Source organism: Lissotriton helveticus, chromosome 9, assembly GCF_964261635.1.
Source record: "Lissotriton helveticus chromosome 9, aLisHel1.1, whole genome shotgun sequence".
NCBI lineage: Eukaryota > Metazoa > Chordata > Amphibia > Caudata > Salamandridae > Lissotriton > Lissotriton helveticus.
This window is the reverse complement of record NC_136070.1, coordinates 674,538,683-674,556,670: the sequence shown is the minus strand read 5'-3', so window position 1 is coordinate 674,556,670 and position 17,988 is coordinate 674,538,683. Positions and strand designations below refer to the sequence as shown.

Sequence of the window (17,988 nt, the reverse complement as noted above, 5' to 3'; positions counted from 1 at the left end):
ATGAACAATGCTTACTGTTGTATATTTATGCTTCTTTCAATATGGCTACTTGGTGTCAGTAGCCCTTTCTTTGTGTTCCCACCTTCCCAACCTCCCATAGTACCTATGAGTGTTCTATCCGGTATGTTGAAGTTCCAGCCTTGGCAGTTGATGGTCTGGTCAGCTGTGAGGTCTACTGCTCTGCTGTACTATCTTAATAATCTGAAGGTGTATCCTGCTGCCTACCTAATCTATTTACAACATTTTGGCAACACTTACACGTGGTTCTCGGGATAGAGAGGCACCTCTAGAGACCTGATGGAAACTGAAGGTAGATAGGAGGTGCGGAATAGTTTCAACTCAGACCCTCACTCACTGTATTATCGTGCATCATAGATTTATCCATAAATACATCAAAACATTGCAAACCTACCCCAGCCAGATATCACAACCAACTCTCCCACTCTCTCTTTCCCTCTCACACATCCATTCAGAAGAATATACAACAAAAGCAATCAGAAAATGTTAAAGGGACCTTCTGACGCATTAACACATCCAAATGGATTCCACTGGACCTTTAATCCTTCAAAATCGTAAAACCAATCTTTAGATAGCAAGGGGATGATTTGAAATCCTCATTTTTAACCCTCTGAGTTTCTCTATTGAGTTTCTATTTTGATCGGTACAGAGGTAGTTCTCTATTAAGAAAAATTATTAATTGGTTTAGAATGTATTTAGATGTTTACATGAAATCCCGAACGTTTGGATTTTTTTAAAGCCTTATTTAGCCCGACGTCCTCTCCTCGACGTTAGTTTCCTGGTTAAATTGAGATCATCTTGTTTATTATGATTTTTTTAAATTATTTATTGCTCACTCAGCTTCTCTGGTTCTTGGGTTTGGGGAATTTGGAAAGAGTGGTGGAGCTGCATTTTCACCCGCCTGGCGGAAGGAGCAGTGATGAGCACCTGCTTTCAGTTTGGAAGACTAATTCAGCCATGGTTTCTACAGCTCGCGGGGCGCACACTATGGCTATAGAAAATATTAGGAAGGGTGTAAGAGTGTAGGCCCAACACCCTGGAAAACTGACAGCAAGTGAAGGAGAAGATTGACAAAATTTCGCCCACAGGAACTTCAGAAGGGGCCAGCTGCAGGAAATATCTGGACTATGAAACACATCCAGGGACAGGCAGTGTCAAGTAATGCATGCAGAATAAGGCATGCCTTTCTGAAAGGGGCTTTGGGTGCAAATTGTCTGCAAGCAAAGCGTCAAGCCATTAGTCTCTTTGAAGGAGGCTGTGCCTAACTTAAGGGTGAGACAATTTCTAATGACTGACTCTGGAAGGTATGATGCAAGACAAGGTCTTTCAAAGGAAGTACTTACATATGTCTGGGAAGGGGCTGCACCTGCTCAAGTCTGGGACGTGATGCAAAGCCACAGTCCTCAGAAAGGAGGGCCCCTTGCCAGTGCCTGCCACATGGTAGAAACCCACATTCGACGTTCATAGTTGCACCAGATAGACCAATACATTGGAATGTGCATACTTTGCTCCACGTCCTATCTGAAAGCAACATAGAGGTTCAGTTGTCAGGATGTAAAAGAAGGTCCATAATCTTCTGAAAAGGACAGAAACTTTTTGGTGTTACATTGTGAAACATGCCCCCATCCCTACTCTGAGAGATGCAGTACTGTTTCGATTCTAGGGGATCCCAAATGCCAGCCGTATGGGTGTAATACATTTACCCACAAATTCTCTTTGAAAAGACTGACTCTGTCTAGAAGCTGAAGTATGGATCATAAATCCATTGCCACCTTTAAAAAGTGTAGGGTAGATTGGGTGCTGGTGTGAGGGGCTTTTACCCATAATTCCATTTGAAATTGATGCCACTAAATAGTAGCATTAATATGCAACATTTACCCACAATCCTCTCTGAAAAGCAAGGAATATGTCAGTGGCTGGAGAGTGTAGTATTTACCAACAATACCCGGTACAAAGAACATCTGTGAGCAAAGCACAAAGATGTAAAAATACCTGGCAGTTTTGATCTTTGCAATTTCACATCAGTCATGGAAATGAAAGCAAGCATCTTTGCTGATTTGCTTGGGACACAAACTTGAATGTATATGTTCACCTACGACCTCCCAGTAAGGAGCAGTCAGGGGATGTCCCTTACATTAACTATGAACCGCTACATCCTGCCAGAAATAAGTGGGTCATGAATTTGAGAATTGGCCAATCTGTGCGAAAAGAGAAGCCAGCTGTAGCTAGCAGATCATGAGTCTTAGGTGCCAGCCTACATCTCCATGGCAGAATTGCTCTTTCCACACCCATAGAACAGATGCAGGCAGTTGCATACCCAGCATTAGGTTCCTCCTACCTCTCCATGACAGAATTGCTCATTCCTCACACAGAGAACAGATGCAGGCAGTAGCATGGTAAGTGTGTCATGGCCCATAGCACAAGCAGGGAATTGCCTCCCCAGCATGGCTGCTCTTTAAATTATAAAATCCAGCAATAATCTAGGTTTAGTGGCCCCTGTGCCACTGGGCTTGCTGCACCAGTGGAAGCTATGCCCCTGGATGCAGGACCTAGTAGTAGGGTTGCAAACGTTGTTCACACACATGACGAAAGGGTACAACAAGACAAGTTTCCATGCCAATGCATCTTTGCCATTCTCTAGAGAATTGTCATCTAGTGGCTCGCTAGCTGTGCAGGAAGCTGTTTGCTAATGCCTGGAAGGGCCTTCAGACTTCAGATTTTGATCAGTCTGCCCAAAAAAGATGGTAATGACCCATAATGGTTGATGGTCAGACCAGGAAAGGAAAAGCCAGCTCTATATTGCGAAGGCAAACGGATCCAAAATCATTCACCACACCACAGATATTCAATATATCACCTCTAACAATATTGCAGGACTGCCCAATCAATACCCAAAGGAAAGTGAGCTTACATCCTGCCCCAAGTAGTCTCGGGAAAATTGAGGATCAAATGGAAGACAGCGCCCTTGACATCAGCCCACGTGAAACAAGGGCTAATGTCAATACTGATAATAGTACTCCAGTGGCTGTGTTGGTAAGACAGGGGCCTTCGTGCAGGTTTGAGTGACTGTGACATGTACTCTCCTTCATAGTGCTCCTCCGGCAATTGTTAAGCACCTTTCCAAGGACTATAAAGTAGACAGGTAATATACACTACCAAGGGACCTCTGCACTGGGCATGGGGAGAGGGGTTACAGATACAGAGAAGATGTGATGGATCAAAACAAGACTCCTATTTGGGACCATCACTTTTTCCTTATTCACATACTTCTGAATGGGTTCAATGAACACCATTTGCTCTGGGAAGCTTGAAAAACCCAAACATGTGCCGCCGACAAACCAGTTCTTACCATCACCGTTAATTAACATAAGACGACTCTATAACAAGAAAGTCAGGTGAGAATTCATCACAGTCCCAAACCAAGCCCTAATCAACAACTGTTCATTCCACTGCCTTTCAGAACTATTCTGTGGGCAAGAAGTGCTCAGCGAGTTTCAGAAAAAATGTTTTGCGGTGCTCCGACCCCCTAAACCACATGTTGGTGGCCTTCCTCACCCTACATTTCCGTCAACACCTAACCCATCAGTTGTAATTCCCTTGAGCCAACACACAAGTAATTGTGTTTCCTTCTAGTTGTCAGATCCATTCGCTGGCCATGCATGGGGATCTAACTGAAGAATGCCAAAGTCTCTGGCACGTAAAGGGCCAAGTAGCCATTTTGTTGAACAGATTTTACTATGTAGCGGCACAAAATTTCTGTGGAAGATCTTGACATGATGATGGCCTGGAGAAGGGGGGTGGAAGGGACAACCAATTTCCAGACTTCACTAACGGAGCCCAATGGGCACTGAAGTCTCATTCTGCCCAAGGCCTGCTTATGCACCGATTTTCAATAGTATACTTTAAAATTCAATCAAGCATGCCTATTCACATCTTTGCATTAGTCGCAGAAGAGGTTAGGTTGGATGGTTGACAGTGACATTGCTCCGGAAATTGAGTGGTTTAAAAACAATCCCAGCACTCAAAGGGTTAAAAGAAAGTGACCCCGGCTCAGCAGATAAGTTTTTGTTTGGTTTGTTGATTTTAATTGGCAATTAAAGTCCCTTTAACTTTTTTTTAATACAATCATTTATAAACATTAAAGAACATTTAAACATCATCACATCAGTTTAGAAATACTCGTTACGCGGCGGTTATTGCTTATGGTTTAACAAACGCTGGTGCTAATTTAGTTAAAGATTACATTCGGTTTATCATTCGAATAAGCTAAGCAAGTTATTGGATAGTTAAATTAATGTTAAACGACCCTTTCCCCCCATTAGGTTTAGGTGTTAAAGGCACAGAGCTCCTTAGGAGGGGCATGAGCCATGAGTCCGAGAGAGCTTCCAAAACAGTGGGAAACTCATGGGAAGAAATAACCTAAATGTTTTCTTCTGCGATCCAAGTTATTACTCATTATCGGATCTTGACCACTAGGACCTAGTTGATAAAACTGATAATAAAGAAAATGCAGAGTCTACCCAATCTCTGTGTCATAAAATAGGTCCTAACGTTGTTTAAACCAGATCACCTCTATATTCAGCTAATTTCACTAAACCAAGTTCTGTTTTACTGGATCTCAACTAAACCTAGGTTTATTGGCAACATATTATCTAGATTCAACCACAACTAATACCTATTACATTGGTCCTGAACCATTTCCTTCTAGACAGGGCCATATCTAAAACTGACTACATGGAGCATTACGGTACTAAAAGTCAACTGCGTCACATCCAAATTGAGTGCAAGGGGGTTTTCAAAGCGTTGTGTTGACTAGCTTACCTTTAATGTGATCTACTTGTAAAAAACTTAAAGGAGAGAGAATCACGTCTGACATCAACTAGATATAGCCTCATCAATCTTAATGTAGACAATGTCACTCCTAAACTCCACTGTATCAGGTATCACAAAAGAACCGCAGTATAGACAGAATTTCTGCAAACTTAATTAAATCCGGCCTGGCAGAACTAACTCAAGCTTTGATCACACTTATGGCTAAACCCAACTGCAAACCCTTTTACCCAATTTAACATAGCAAAGTAGAACTAAAAAAAACCTAACTTACCAAAAGTCCAAACTAATATTAAATACTCAAGGCCTCAATCAACCAAATTAAATCTGTATGCTACAGAATCCACCACACCAACAAATCACTATTCTGAGGATTTACCTCTCCAGAGTTACACCATGCTTGACAATTGGTAAAAACAGCCCACTTCCATGAGTGTACCTGCACCAAGTCTTACATATTCTTAAATACACAAAACTTACCTTTAGATAAGCACCAAAGGTATTGTCTCCTCTCTAAGACACAATGCTTCTCTCTATGCAACTGCAGAAAACCTCACCTTTAAAAAATCGCAAGCATTACGGCCATCTTTCACACACATTAGGTCTGACGTAGAGGTAGGTCAAAAAAAGTTGACAGTGTTAAAACAGATAAAACCTCTTCTGTACATGATAGTACTAGTACTCACCCATGAGTAACTAAGCAGTCTTAACTAAAAACAACTACACAAGCCTCTCTTCTCAACAATTCAAAGAAAGTTTTTTACTAATTACAAAGTAGTGCCCATTTATGGACCAAGTGTTGTGAATCCTCTCTTACAGACCTTACCTCTACTAAAAAGTTTTAAAAGTCATTTGTTGTCAACTGTGCTAAGCCCCGAGAAAGGCCATAATGAAAATTGCAGCTGGTCGCGCATACTCATGTTCATCAAGTGCACCAAGCTTAACTCACCTACCTTGCATTAAATTAAGTCTGTATTGCGTCTCACCTAATCTCGACAATCTTCATCTAAATCCAACTTCATCAGATCCCACGTATGATGCATTTAACTTCATCAAGCGTTCCCACTGTATACACATTAATAGTTCACCAGTCCCTGTCACCGTCTGTTTCAACCAAACCAGTCATCATTCACCCTGCAAAGTGCAAAACGCCTTACTACCAAGAAAAGAACCGTGGCACGGAGGAATCTAAAGACCAGGGCCATGATGTTCTTTATTCTGGGCTTGATCCAATTTTCTGACACTATTGAATTAACTAATTTGGCCTAATTCTCAGAGCTCTGGGCTTTTCTTACAGTCAGGTGTTGTGCTCCTGGTCTACTCTGCTGATGTCCACAATCCCTGTAGATACAGGGTGGATACACAATAACCGGGCAAGGAAGCAAACCACCAGAGACTGTCTGCTCCCTCTCAGGATGCCCCTCCGCCAAGAGCTCTGCACCTTTAATCAAATGTTTAATTAACTTGAATTGATTTTCTTTAATTACCTTTGTCGAGTAACCACTCATCTACTACTCGGCCCAGACGATATGGGATTCTCTGTCTAGCAATCGCCAGGCGTTCGTTATCAAAGTTTCCTTTAAAAAGTTTAAAGAGACATTTCAGACGTTAAGATCTGGAAGGTCAAAGTTCATGTTAGCATTTATAAGTACATGGTCAAAGATTTAGCGAGAAATAAGGGTTAGTGGTGGATAAAAAAAATAAGAGCTTATTTTTAAGGGAGTTAGGGGTTTAGAAAGATTAGACAGTATGCAGCTAGTTACACATATTTAAACCGGTTTAAGGAATGGCCTCTCTAGGTTCAGTTAAACATATTTATGCATGATTTAGAAGCAAATGCAGACTTTTAAATGCAGTTTATAATCATTTTGTTCATTTTTTTTTAATTAAACATTACTGTTCTTTCATTCAACCTTTCTCTAAACACAATTTTCTATGTGATTCTTTGGAAGGAAGGGCGAATACATTTTCAGAATTGAACGTGCACATACAAATTACATTTCCAATCCTTTACAATAGCTTTAGACATACAAGTGGATTTTCCAGCAAATGCGATGGATGGTAAGACCGCCCCTCACAAACGGCACTGTAGGCACTGTGTCGGTAATGGCTTCACAATGAAAAGCATGCTGGGAATAAAATACATTAGAAATGCAAAGAATTCACAGTAATAACCTTAGAAACAGTTTCCGTAGGCAGTTCGTCCATTCCTTCTTTTCTGCTAGATGGATGTCTTCAGAAATATCGCTCTATTTTTATTGGCCACACCTAAAAAAGGCACCCCTCACCAACACGGCGGACATCTTGGAGGGCTTCCAGAGCGATGACTAATTGCAGCTTTGAAACATCAATTCTAAATGGTTTGTTTTTCTGCCAGTTTGTATGGCTATTTATAAAATAGATGTCAAGACATACTGGATAAAATACAGAAGATTTACACACCAGATTTGTATTTCCGTAGTATACTTCAGGGTTTGTAATGGTATTCCAAGAGGGGCATAGCCATGCCAGATTTTAGGAAGACCCCTGACTATAAATGATTTAACTTTAGATAGATAATGTATAAAGTTATTTCACGCGCCAGTCCTAAACATCCGATTTTTCTCTTGTACTCTTAAACGCTACATCTCTGATGGGCAGCCAAAAAAGGTATGCCCCGCTAAGGACTTGGGAATACACATTTTGAGAAAACATGTTGAACAAGGAGGGTTTATAAAGATGGAGTGGATTTCGGAGATGTTTACAGGGGCAGCGAAAAATGTAATACCGGGGAAACAGAAAGTAGGAAATGTAGAACTGAAATGTCTTCCCAGGGAACTTTGGATAGACTTAATGCTTGTGGCCTTGGCAATCCTGCTCCAAAGATGCATTCAAGACGTGTCTTTTAGCTGAAGCATTAAGAATACTTAAGTTACTGAGTCTCATGTCAAGAGAAGGTGAATGTGAGGAACACGCTTCAGTCCTCAAAGTTTCAGGGTCAAAAATCCAGAGAAAGTTTGCATGCTGCAAGCTAAGGTAGCAGAATGTGAGATTAATCGTGGACAATTGACATCAGCCAATCATGTTTCACATAAAAACAATAAGATACATTTCAGATAACGCTACTTTAGAGACATCCTCAAGGAATATGTCTCATGGTAAGATCTGAGAAGCATGTTTCGTTCAAGCCTTGCCAACCCGTTGGAAGGCACTCGTAGATGGAGCTGAGCTGGCCCTGTCTCATGACAAGGCTTAGGAAATGTCCATCTTCTGTTGTTAAAAGTAAAGGAATATAAATCAACCAATCGTATGCCTCAGTGAAATGTTACAAATGTTTCGCTTTAAGTCCTGTTCCATGTAAAGACATGTTGTAAAAGCATGTTGTTTTCCATCTTGCTTAATTTAACACAAGAGGAAGAAGTCCCTTTCTGTACTGCTCTAGAGAAGACATGCTGACAAAGTGTTAGATATGTATGTCTCATATAAATCCATGTGATAGGAAAAATAAGTTCCAGCCAGTCTTTGTCTACAGATAGGTCAAAGTGAGGTATGTTTCTTGTGGGTCTCTGCACATGCATGCATAGGGCCCCAGAAATGTCACCTGGCCAAGTGGGCCATAATAAGCTGCATACAGACTAGTAGAAGGAGTCTCAACTACCAAAATATCATAAGGCAAATATATGACTGCCAAAATATCACTAAGGACATTTTATATAAAGGAAGGTACCGATTTACAAAACTTAATTACACATATATACACATTCATCTTCAAGGTATATAGATGTGGAGTTAAGTATTGTAAATTAATCTTTACCTATATATACTTACTTTCGCAACTGTTTAATAGTTGATATTGAAACTACTATATTTTTGTAGTATAATATGTGCATGATATTCCGACATACAACCATCACCAGTAGGTGCACTTATACAGGGACATGGAATATCTCCCAAACAACCAGTGGAAATACTGCCGGCTCCAGAATGTCATCAGGCAGCATGCCCCCAAGAAATGTCTCATAGTTGGCCAGTACGCATAGGCTCCCTAGCCTCCAAATAGACTCCAGTAAGTCAGTGCACACAGATAGACCGCCATAAATTTTTTGGGGCAGATGCACATATCTAGGGCACTCTAGCATGGTGATTCCAGTTCAATGCACATAGATTCCTGGGAATGTCTCCCAGCTAGTCGGTGCACATGGACAAATCTTCAGATCTCTATTCCAGTGAATCAGTGCATGTCGACAGTTACCCAGTAACTGGCGAGCTTTGAGGGCAGCAGCCACCCCCGCTCTTACCTGCCATCTGGGGACGACAATCTCCGGCACCCCCCTACCCTTCCCGTTCTTCAGCCGTCATGGGGAGTCAATTGGAGAAATCTCTCCAGCATCCCTCTCTTCAATGATGCCGCCACAGGCCGGCAAACGCAGGGACCGCCACGGGTAGCCAGAGGGCTAGCTATGCCACCGCCCAAGAATGTACCAATGTCAAAATACATATGTTCCAGGAACATCTCCAGACCAACCTCCGCACATTGTCAACCACGAGACTTAAATGCAAACAAGGGACACGCGAGAGCCAGCACCTTTGTGATGGGAATCATATTCCTGCATTCGGGTTAATTTGACGAAAGAATCCCTCACTATATCAAGGAACACGTGGCTTGTGTCAGCACAGCCCAGGCACTTATTCTGTAACGTCCAGCTATGACCATTCGACAAGCAAAAAAGGCATTAAAGATAGGTATGTATTAAGGGCCATGGTACCCTTATCGTGGAACTGCTGTGGATTCGCTGGTGATGCATGACTTCTTTCTTGGAATGACCTTAACATACAGCAATAAACTTGCAGTTATAGAAGCTTGATTCAAACTAATTACTTTTGTACGTATTCATTTTCAATCAAGTTGATTAATCTTCAAAATTGTTTCTTCGTCAGATTAAAATGTGCTCATAAGGCTGATAACCAACTTCTTGATAAGGGTTCCAGAAAACACATGTTTCGCTCTGGGACCATTCCCTCACGAGCTTTCTCAAAGCTGTGAATAATGGAAATCAAATGTGGTACCAAACCGTAATGAAGCCAATAAGAACAGCACACGTCTTGTGTGATTTGTGGATCCACTGGACACACTGCATTAGGCGGACCAGAATAGGGCGTCAAAATCATGGGACCTGTGCTTGAAAAGTGGATCCCAACACTGGGCAAATAACTATCCATCAGGTGAAGTCACTGGGCCTCCATTGAGCAGGTTAGGCCCTATACACAAGCAGTTTGGAATCTGTGCTGGACGAGTCGTGGGACACTTCTGGACTCGGAGCGACAGCCGATAGGACATAAAGAAGGCTCAAGCGAGCTTTGGAGCTTTCCTGAAGGGTGCTGAACATGCATAGTTTTTGGACGGTTCCGCATAGCACTGTTATAGCCTACAAGAGCTGCAGCAGTTGTGCCACATGTGGCTGGGAACAAATCGATACATCCATTGCTTTACCTCCGACCCTCTATTAAAACTTTTTATCTAGAGCTTTATTTTGAGGCAACCAAAGTCCATGAAATATTCTAGCCAGCGGTCAGTGCTTGGCAGCCTGCCAGGAAGTGAAAGGAATGACACAAATGGACCTGGAAGGGTTCGTTTGTGAGAAGTGTTGAAGGAAGTTAAGACATAACAGAACATAAAGCTAGAGAAAAAGCTAGAACACCGGAAGTGAATGGAAAGAAGGCCATGACTTAAAGAATCAAACAGTATGGAAGTAGGAGAAAAAAAGAAATACGGTGAGTGACAAAGAGGCTTGCAGGCTGAGAAAGACACAAAAATTGAGTGATGTTAAGATAATGTAAGCAACACTTAAAGGTAAATGATGCAATGAAAGGAAGATAGACAGAGTGGGGGTGGGAAGAGTGAAACAGTGAGAGATGGAACAAAGCGGGATAGGATGAGAAGGAGTTGGCAAAGGGACAGTAAGAGAGTGAGAGAAAGAGAGAACGAGAGAGAGAGAAAGAGAGAGCGAGAGATGTGATGTCCATAGTCAGTCCATGTGTCACATGGAAACAATTTACATACCCGTGTAAAATGTAGATTTCTCTGATTTCTGGTGTCCATCATTTTTTTTCTGACATCCTCCTGCCTAATCGATGTGGGAAAGTGACCCCTCTATGGCAAGTGAAATGAAGATGGGCAGACTCAGGTGTCCACAAGATCTCATCCCGCCTCGTCTTATGTTTTCAGTAAATCTCCTTTCCATGTGTCTGAGAACTTTGAGGCACAGTGACAATACTCCCTGAGCATATGAGGTATACCCCCTTCCTCCTCTCTTGGCCTTTGGTGAGCTGAGCCAGTTTTTTAAATTCCTTTGTTAGCCGCCTGTAAATGAACGTGGCCATCAAAGCTCCAGGCTTTGGGCGTAGTGCAGCCAAAATCAATTCAACCACAGCAGATCACTTATGCATGACCAATTTCTCTGTGGAGAGTAAAACGGGGAATAGTTGTCAAATTACTGGCCCAGGAAAACTCCTGCAGGATTAGGGCTAAACCCTGGGCAGTGCACACGAAGAGTCGATTTTGATGAAGGATTTGAGCTCAGGATAAATGCTGCCAGCCTTTCCGAGGATCAATGTTGGTCAGTTTTAATTTTGATAAAAAGCCTTCAGAAGCAGGACCCCCATCCCTAGACCACAACCTTAAACCACCTCACCTGTAGTCCTGTCAGGTCTGCGCAATGTGATTACTCTCTGAGCATCTTGATGCTTTACCCCCTGATCAGCCACTTCCTGCACCATACCCTGATTACGCAGTTCTTCTGCCTTTCTGTACGATTGCGAGTGGTTTGCCATATATTTTTGTTGAGATTACCATTTGCACGTGCCATTGAGGTTTAAATAATTTATATTTGCATTGAGTTTACGTGGGTTATGGTTGATTACAGGTTGGTGGCTGGAGATTACGCTTGCTGACAGGCGAATTTCAGTTAATGGTCTGAAGTTGAAGGATATCAACTGAAACACTGAAGAACTGAGCAGAGCTTCGGGAGACCCCCTGTCACACAACGTGCAGTGAGGAATCGGATGGATGCGGCCCTTGAGGGGAAGAGTGCTTCAGGAGCTGCTTCTGATTGGTTGAAGTTTGGTTCTTATTAAAACGATGTGAATTGGTTAACAATGTCACTTGTTGGAACTTTGGAAATAATGCTTTCTTGACACTACTTGTTATAACTACCATGGGTCAACCACGTCTATGACAGTGAAGATTCAATCTTGTTAATCTATGAAAGATTCAATGCTGGAGATGGTGACTTTCTTCATATCCAGAGAACATGAAGCACCAGGTTTTGTGGGCTGGATCCACCCTACTATAGTTAATCACTGCAATTCTAAAACCCTTCTGACAAAACACAGCTCAAATATCCTAAGAATCCTTAAAGGAGGCATGCCATCTCTTTCTTATGTTGGAGTCTGCCTCTTCAGCAGTATCTGTCGTTTAAGTTAAGATGCCAGCTCCACTCTTACTTACAACCACTGCTCTGAAAGAGGCCTACACAGGAGAGGACAGTGATGCTTCCAGCGACATGACCTAGACCCTTTGAAGAGGCTTAGGCTGAATATTCCTCATGCAGCCCTGTATGCTGTGAGCTTGAGCTATGCGGAAGTGTCTTGTTCACAAGGTCACTTGAGTGAGGAGATGCAGCACACAATATGTCCAGCATAAGGCTGCTTAAAAACATGCATCTTTGGTGGTACTATGAGAAGAAATGTAAACGCCTGCAGCTAAGCAGCCCTAAATGACTAAGTGATGGGCTCTAACCCAGAAGGAGGCTGTCGCCAAGTCACTTGAAGGAGCCAGCCAGGTGGGTATTAGCCAGATTGAGTTAATGACCAAACCGCCTCTGGAATCTTATACTTGTGAAACAGGTTGGTCTGGTGCAGGCCACCCATGGGAAACTGCATTTTAATTTCTGGCACTAGCCACTAAGTGTTAAGCACATATGAAAAGGCCTGGTTTAAGCGGAGAGGACAGTGAGATTATTATTAGCAGCTTTCTGTTGGAAACATGTGGGATCAGGAGAAGAGATGTTCCTTTAGGACATTATGATGTTGGGTTCAAGGTGTACTAGCATACACACGTCACAAGAAACCAATGAGAAGAAGCATGTGTCCTTTACCTCAATCAGCTTCAGAAGTCTCTCCAATGAGACTGATGTGCCCAGAGGCGCTCTGCGTCACTGCAGAGAGGGAGTGGTATAAGTAGAGGAGTGAGCCAAGGGTCCTGTAGAAATAGTGTTCGAAGAGAAGGCGTACCTGGGAGGCGTTCAGTACTGATGGAACACCCGACCATAGACATTAAGCGCTGTCCTTGGGGGGGCGGGGCTTTTAGCATCAAGAACTGGACATTTCCAGCATAGTGGAGAGAGATAACAATACTAACATGTTTCCAGACGGGTATAGCATCGCAGTGTCCAGCTCAGAAAAGTTCTGGCCAATAGACACAGCCACGTTAGGCTGGTGGTGGAGGTTGTTATCGAACCCAGAAGTGGGGAGCGGATACCAGAGGTAGCGGCTGGTAAGGCGACCCTAAATTGGATTGACAGGGACAGTGCCCTGAACGAAAGAAAATTTGGTGTTTGTTGTGGGGGTGAGGAGTCATTGAGGTGTGATGGCAGGAGGTGCGAGGATGATGGAAGGAGGGCACAGAGTTGATGGGGTGCCAACAATTACGCTGAGGTACATTATGGGCTGATTAAAACGTCTTCACTGGAACCCCATTGAGACCAACTGGGATGGACGTGCTGCTGCTCGCAGCTCCGTGCGCCGACCCACAAAATATTAGCGCCAGCGCCTGGGCCCAGCTCGCCCATGCCCAAGGCCGGCCAGGTGCTGGTGGAGGAAGGATGTCAGGGAGGCGCTTAGTCGGAACTGGCACAGCTACGTCACGGTGCCAAGGAAGTAAGATGCTGCCTTACCTTGAAAACAATGCCGTCCTGGCAGTGTCTCACTCCCTCCGGACATGTTGGGATGTGCATGTGAGGTGAGTAACCATTTCTCGAAGACCTCAGCATGTCAAGACGAATGTTTCTGCCTCTGACACCTGTCTATCGGTATTATCTTGAATTCCGTGTTCCTGCCTAAACCCAGAGGGGTAACCAGGGGAGACTAACCTGCTGTGACAATAAAAAAAAAACAGACCCTAATTCAAGGCGTGCATGAAGAGATCACAAAATGCCTGCAAGGTAAGTGACTGTCCAATCAAAAGGAGCTTCGCAGTGGGCACCTCTCAGAGATGTTTATTGATGCTGTGTAGTACTAGCAGACTTTCGTAGACACTATGTTTTAATATATTCATTGATGTGCCAATGGGATGTGCCAACTACCCTTGAATGTGTCTGCCTAATTCTTCCTCAGCCAAACTTTACTGACTAGCATAAAAACACCTTGATATTCCGGATTTGGACATTTAGACCGTAAATCCATGAACATCAGACACAAACTGGGAACAACTGTGTACAGGTTATGCGGCTACCTTATTTTTGTTCCCTATCCGGTAGGTTTCCAGACGCCAGGCTTGTTCTCCTCTGGCATCCAAGGGTGTGCCACTTTCCCAAAAAATCAGACACGAGACAGAGAGTCTGCCTGTAATGGTGTGACATAGTCCAATGTATTCTTGGCGTACACGGATTTCTGGTGTTTTGGCAGGAAGTGACATATAAAAATCACCAAAATTGTGAGTTAAAACAGAGAAAATCAATCTTCAGGTAAAAAGCTTCCTCCAAAATGGATGTTTGATATGTTGATCGATTTGGATGTGCCATGTTTTCTGCCAGGTTTGACAACTACATTCCATTCTCTTCCTGAGAGCAGTAGGTCTGACCAATATCCCGGCATGCATTTAGAAAGTATGTAAGAATGCCACCACCGTAAGCAGAAACAAAAGTATAGCTGTACAGTATTACACATATTTCTGATGACTTCCATAGAGCGGAGGCTCTTTTACCCAGAACTCCAAAGAACTTGCCAAAAATTGCACTTTGTTAAAGAGGAAAGGGAGGGACTCAAATATTACTAGCCAATTATGAATGGCCATTCCTTCATACAAGGCTCATAGTAGGACTTGGCTTTATGTGAATGATCGCATTCTGGGTATCTTTGAGTGCTTGAATATGTTGCATTTTATCACCCCCTCCATCCGCCAAGACCCTGGAAACTGGCAACTGGTCCTTATTTTATTTCTCCTCGCTCTGTGGAACGATTACGTTTGACACCCAAACTCCACCAGGATGTGAAAGATAATTGACCACTAAGATATTGCCCTGGAAGGATGAAAGACGTTCCACATCTTCTTAAGACAATTGAAAGCCTGGCATTGAGTACTGTCTATCTCCTTAAAAGGGATGAGATTGGCAATGAGATCGATGAAAGACCGACAATAAATGAATGCTAGCTTCTTATTTGAGACGGAAACTGGCAAAGAGTACATGATGTCTCCTTGAGTGGAAGGAAAATCTTGAAACGAGTCAATTTTATCTTCTTAAAAGGTATGCAAGACAGGCAATGAGTGCATACGATCTCTCTGTGTGGGCTGAAAGCCTGTCAACGAGAGTGCATTCTATCTCCGTACGTGGAACGAAAGATTGGCAACTGATGAATGCTAGCACCTTACGTGAGATTGAAGATTGGCAACAAGGGCATGCTATCTGCTCATGTGGAAAGAATAACTGGCAATAAATGCATGCTATCTCCCGAATTGGTATCAACGACTGATAGTGAGTGCATGCTATCTCCTTAATTAGTATTAACGACTGAGTGAGTGCATGCGATCTCCTTAATTGGTATTAAGGACTGAGTGAGTGCATGCGATCTCCTTAATTGGTATTAATGACTGAATGAGTGCATGCGATCTCCTTAATTGGTATTAAGGATTGAGTGAGTGCATGCGATCTCCTTAGTTGGTATTAACGACTGATACTGAGTGCATGCTATCTCCTTAGTTGGTATTAACGACTGATAGTGAGTGCATGCTATCTCCTCAATTAGTATTCACGACTGATAGTGAATGCATGCTATCTCCTCAATTAGTATTTACGACGGATAGTGAGTGCATGCTATCTCCTCAATTGGTATTTACGACGGATAGTGAGTGCATGCTATCTCCTTACATAGTATGAACGACTGGCAATAAGTGCATGATATCTCCATATATGGCAGGAAGTACTGTTATCTCCTTATGTGGGTTGAGAGCCCGCCAACGAATGCATGGTGTCTGCTTATGTGGAGGGAAACCTGCCAATGAATGCATGAGATCTTCGTATGTAAATGTGGCAATAACTAACTTCTATCCCTTTATCAAAAGGGAATAGTTGACAGTGACCCCTTGTTATCACCCGGTGAAGGATGCACAGCTTGCATAGGATCCTTGCCCTGTCCTCATGAAGACTGTAAGGCTCCCATCGGGCAATGATGTCATTGCTCTTTTAGGAATGAGTGTTAATACGTGGTCCTCGTTGCATCTCATTAAGAAAGATGAGACGATGACAAGGAACCACTATATCAATTCATGATGTCGAAAGTATGACGATTAACTATTTCGTTAGGAAGAACAATTGACAGTCACTTCTGATTATCGTGTTATCACAGCACAAAGGCCTGAGTAGTTGAAAATCTCATAGGCTGACACTTGCTACCAATTTCATTGCCTCATTAAAGCAGAAGGGGTGGCAAAATAGTGATTCCAATCGTAATGTGTGGGATAAAAGGTCGAAACTGGTCCATGCTGCTTCCTTCTACGAAGACAGAAATTCTGACTACAGGTTGCTGCAAGCTCGGTAGAAAGACTAAAGTAAAGGTTGCCACTGCAATATAACTTGAATTTGATTAATCCACAATGATGATAAAATACTGGCCATGGCTTTGCGTGAGGGGATGGGGGTTTATGTTGGGGGTGGTACCAGAATATTAATGGTAGAATATCCTCTGCTATAATGATGGAGTCCGGAATATTGTGTATGAAAATATCACCCATTCGAGTGAATTTTTACCCAATATATGACAGATACAATATTTACATCAACCCATATTCGTGTATATGATATGCTGGCATACAACCTTAACATGTAAACCAAGAGAAGTTTATTCTAAGGAGAAACGTACACACACCCCATGAAGTGATCTCCTAAGAGTGTGTGAGGGGGACACAAATATCTATTTAATGAGTTCTTCCAAAGGAGGACCTTTCAGAAAGCCAATGATTAATTGTATCAGAGTGTGCCCAGTACAGGTTGTCCAGGAGGCGCACTTTCAGGGACTTCTAAAAGGATCTTAGAGATCTGCCTTCTAATAGGCATCAGGAAGAATCTTATAGAAAAAACCATTGTAGAGACATTTGAAGGACAAGGAGTAATTTTTCATCAAAAGATATCAGATTTAAATCAAGTAATCTACTTAAATAAAATTATGGATATTCTCAAAATAATTTCCTTTATAGAGACACCAAGAATTAATGGAAAATCCCCATCATAGAGACGTTGAAGGGCAACTAGGACATCTACCATTGTGGGACATCCAAGGGGAAGTGAGAGTTTTTCTATCAAAGGGCATTAAAATCTACTAATATGGAGATATCCTGAAAAAACTAAGAAATCTCCTGCAGTATGGACATTTGAGGTTTAACCGAGGAATTCCATGGGATGAAATAAAACATATCTCTTCCTATTCACATAAACAATAGGCCTAAAAATTTAACTTCATAGAGAAATGCGAGAAAAACAGTGAAATGTTCTATTCTAGAGATCACATAGAGATACTGGACAATATACTGTAAGAGAAACATCAAGGAAGGGCTCTAACATAGCTAACCTAGAGACATCAAAGTGGAAATTAAAAAAAATGATAAATGTCCATCACAGGGACGGCAAGACCCTAACAGAGGTTTATGTGAAATCACTATACCTTGGGATGGTTTATCACCCAATGTTATTTGAGGACATGGATATTCTTAATCTGCTCATAACTAACTTCATAAAGCAGTCTTTTAAAAAATGAATAGTCCCAAGCATCCTCAAACAAACCATTGTCACATGCCTTACTCAGAATACCACACTTTACCCCATCTATGGCCATTCCATTACGTTCAGCATCACTGAAGAAAATCTTGTTACCCAACTCAAAGCTTGCTTT

The 17,988-nt window shown here is 42.4% G+C and overlaps 1 protein-coding gene across 10 annotated transcripts in view; it reads right to left on the bottom strand.

Moving 5' to 3' along the window:
- Positions 1 to 17,988, bottom strand: part of NRXN2 (neurexin 2) — a 2,155,080-nt gene that overhangs the window by 120,418 nt on the left and 2,016,674 nt on the right. For 7 of the 10 annotated variants that reach the window (XM_078660761.1, XM_078660766.1, XM_078660762.1 and 4 more), the window contains one exon: positions 6,336 to 6,425. The exons of the other annotated variants lie outside the window; for them this stretch is intronic. In XM_078660761.1, coding sequence (XP_078516887.1) covers positions 6,336 to 6,425 — 90 coding nt within the window. The remainder of the gene's footprint in view (positions 1 to 6,335; positions 6,426 to 17,988) is intronic. 10 annotated transcript variants of the gene reach the window in all.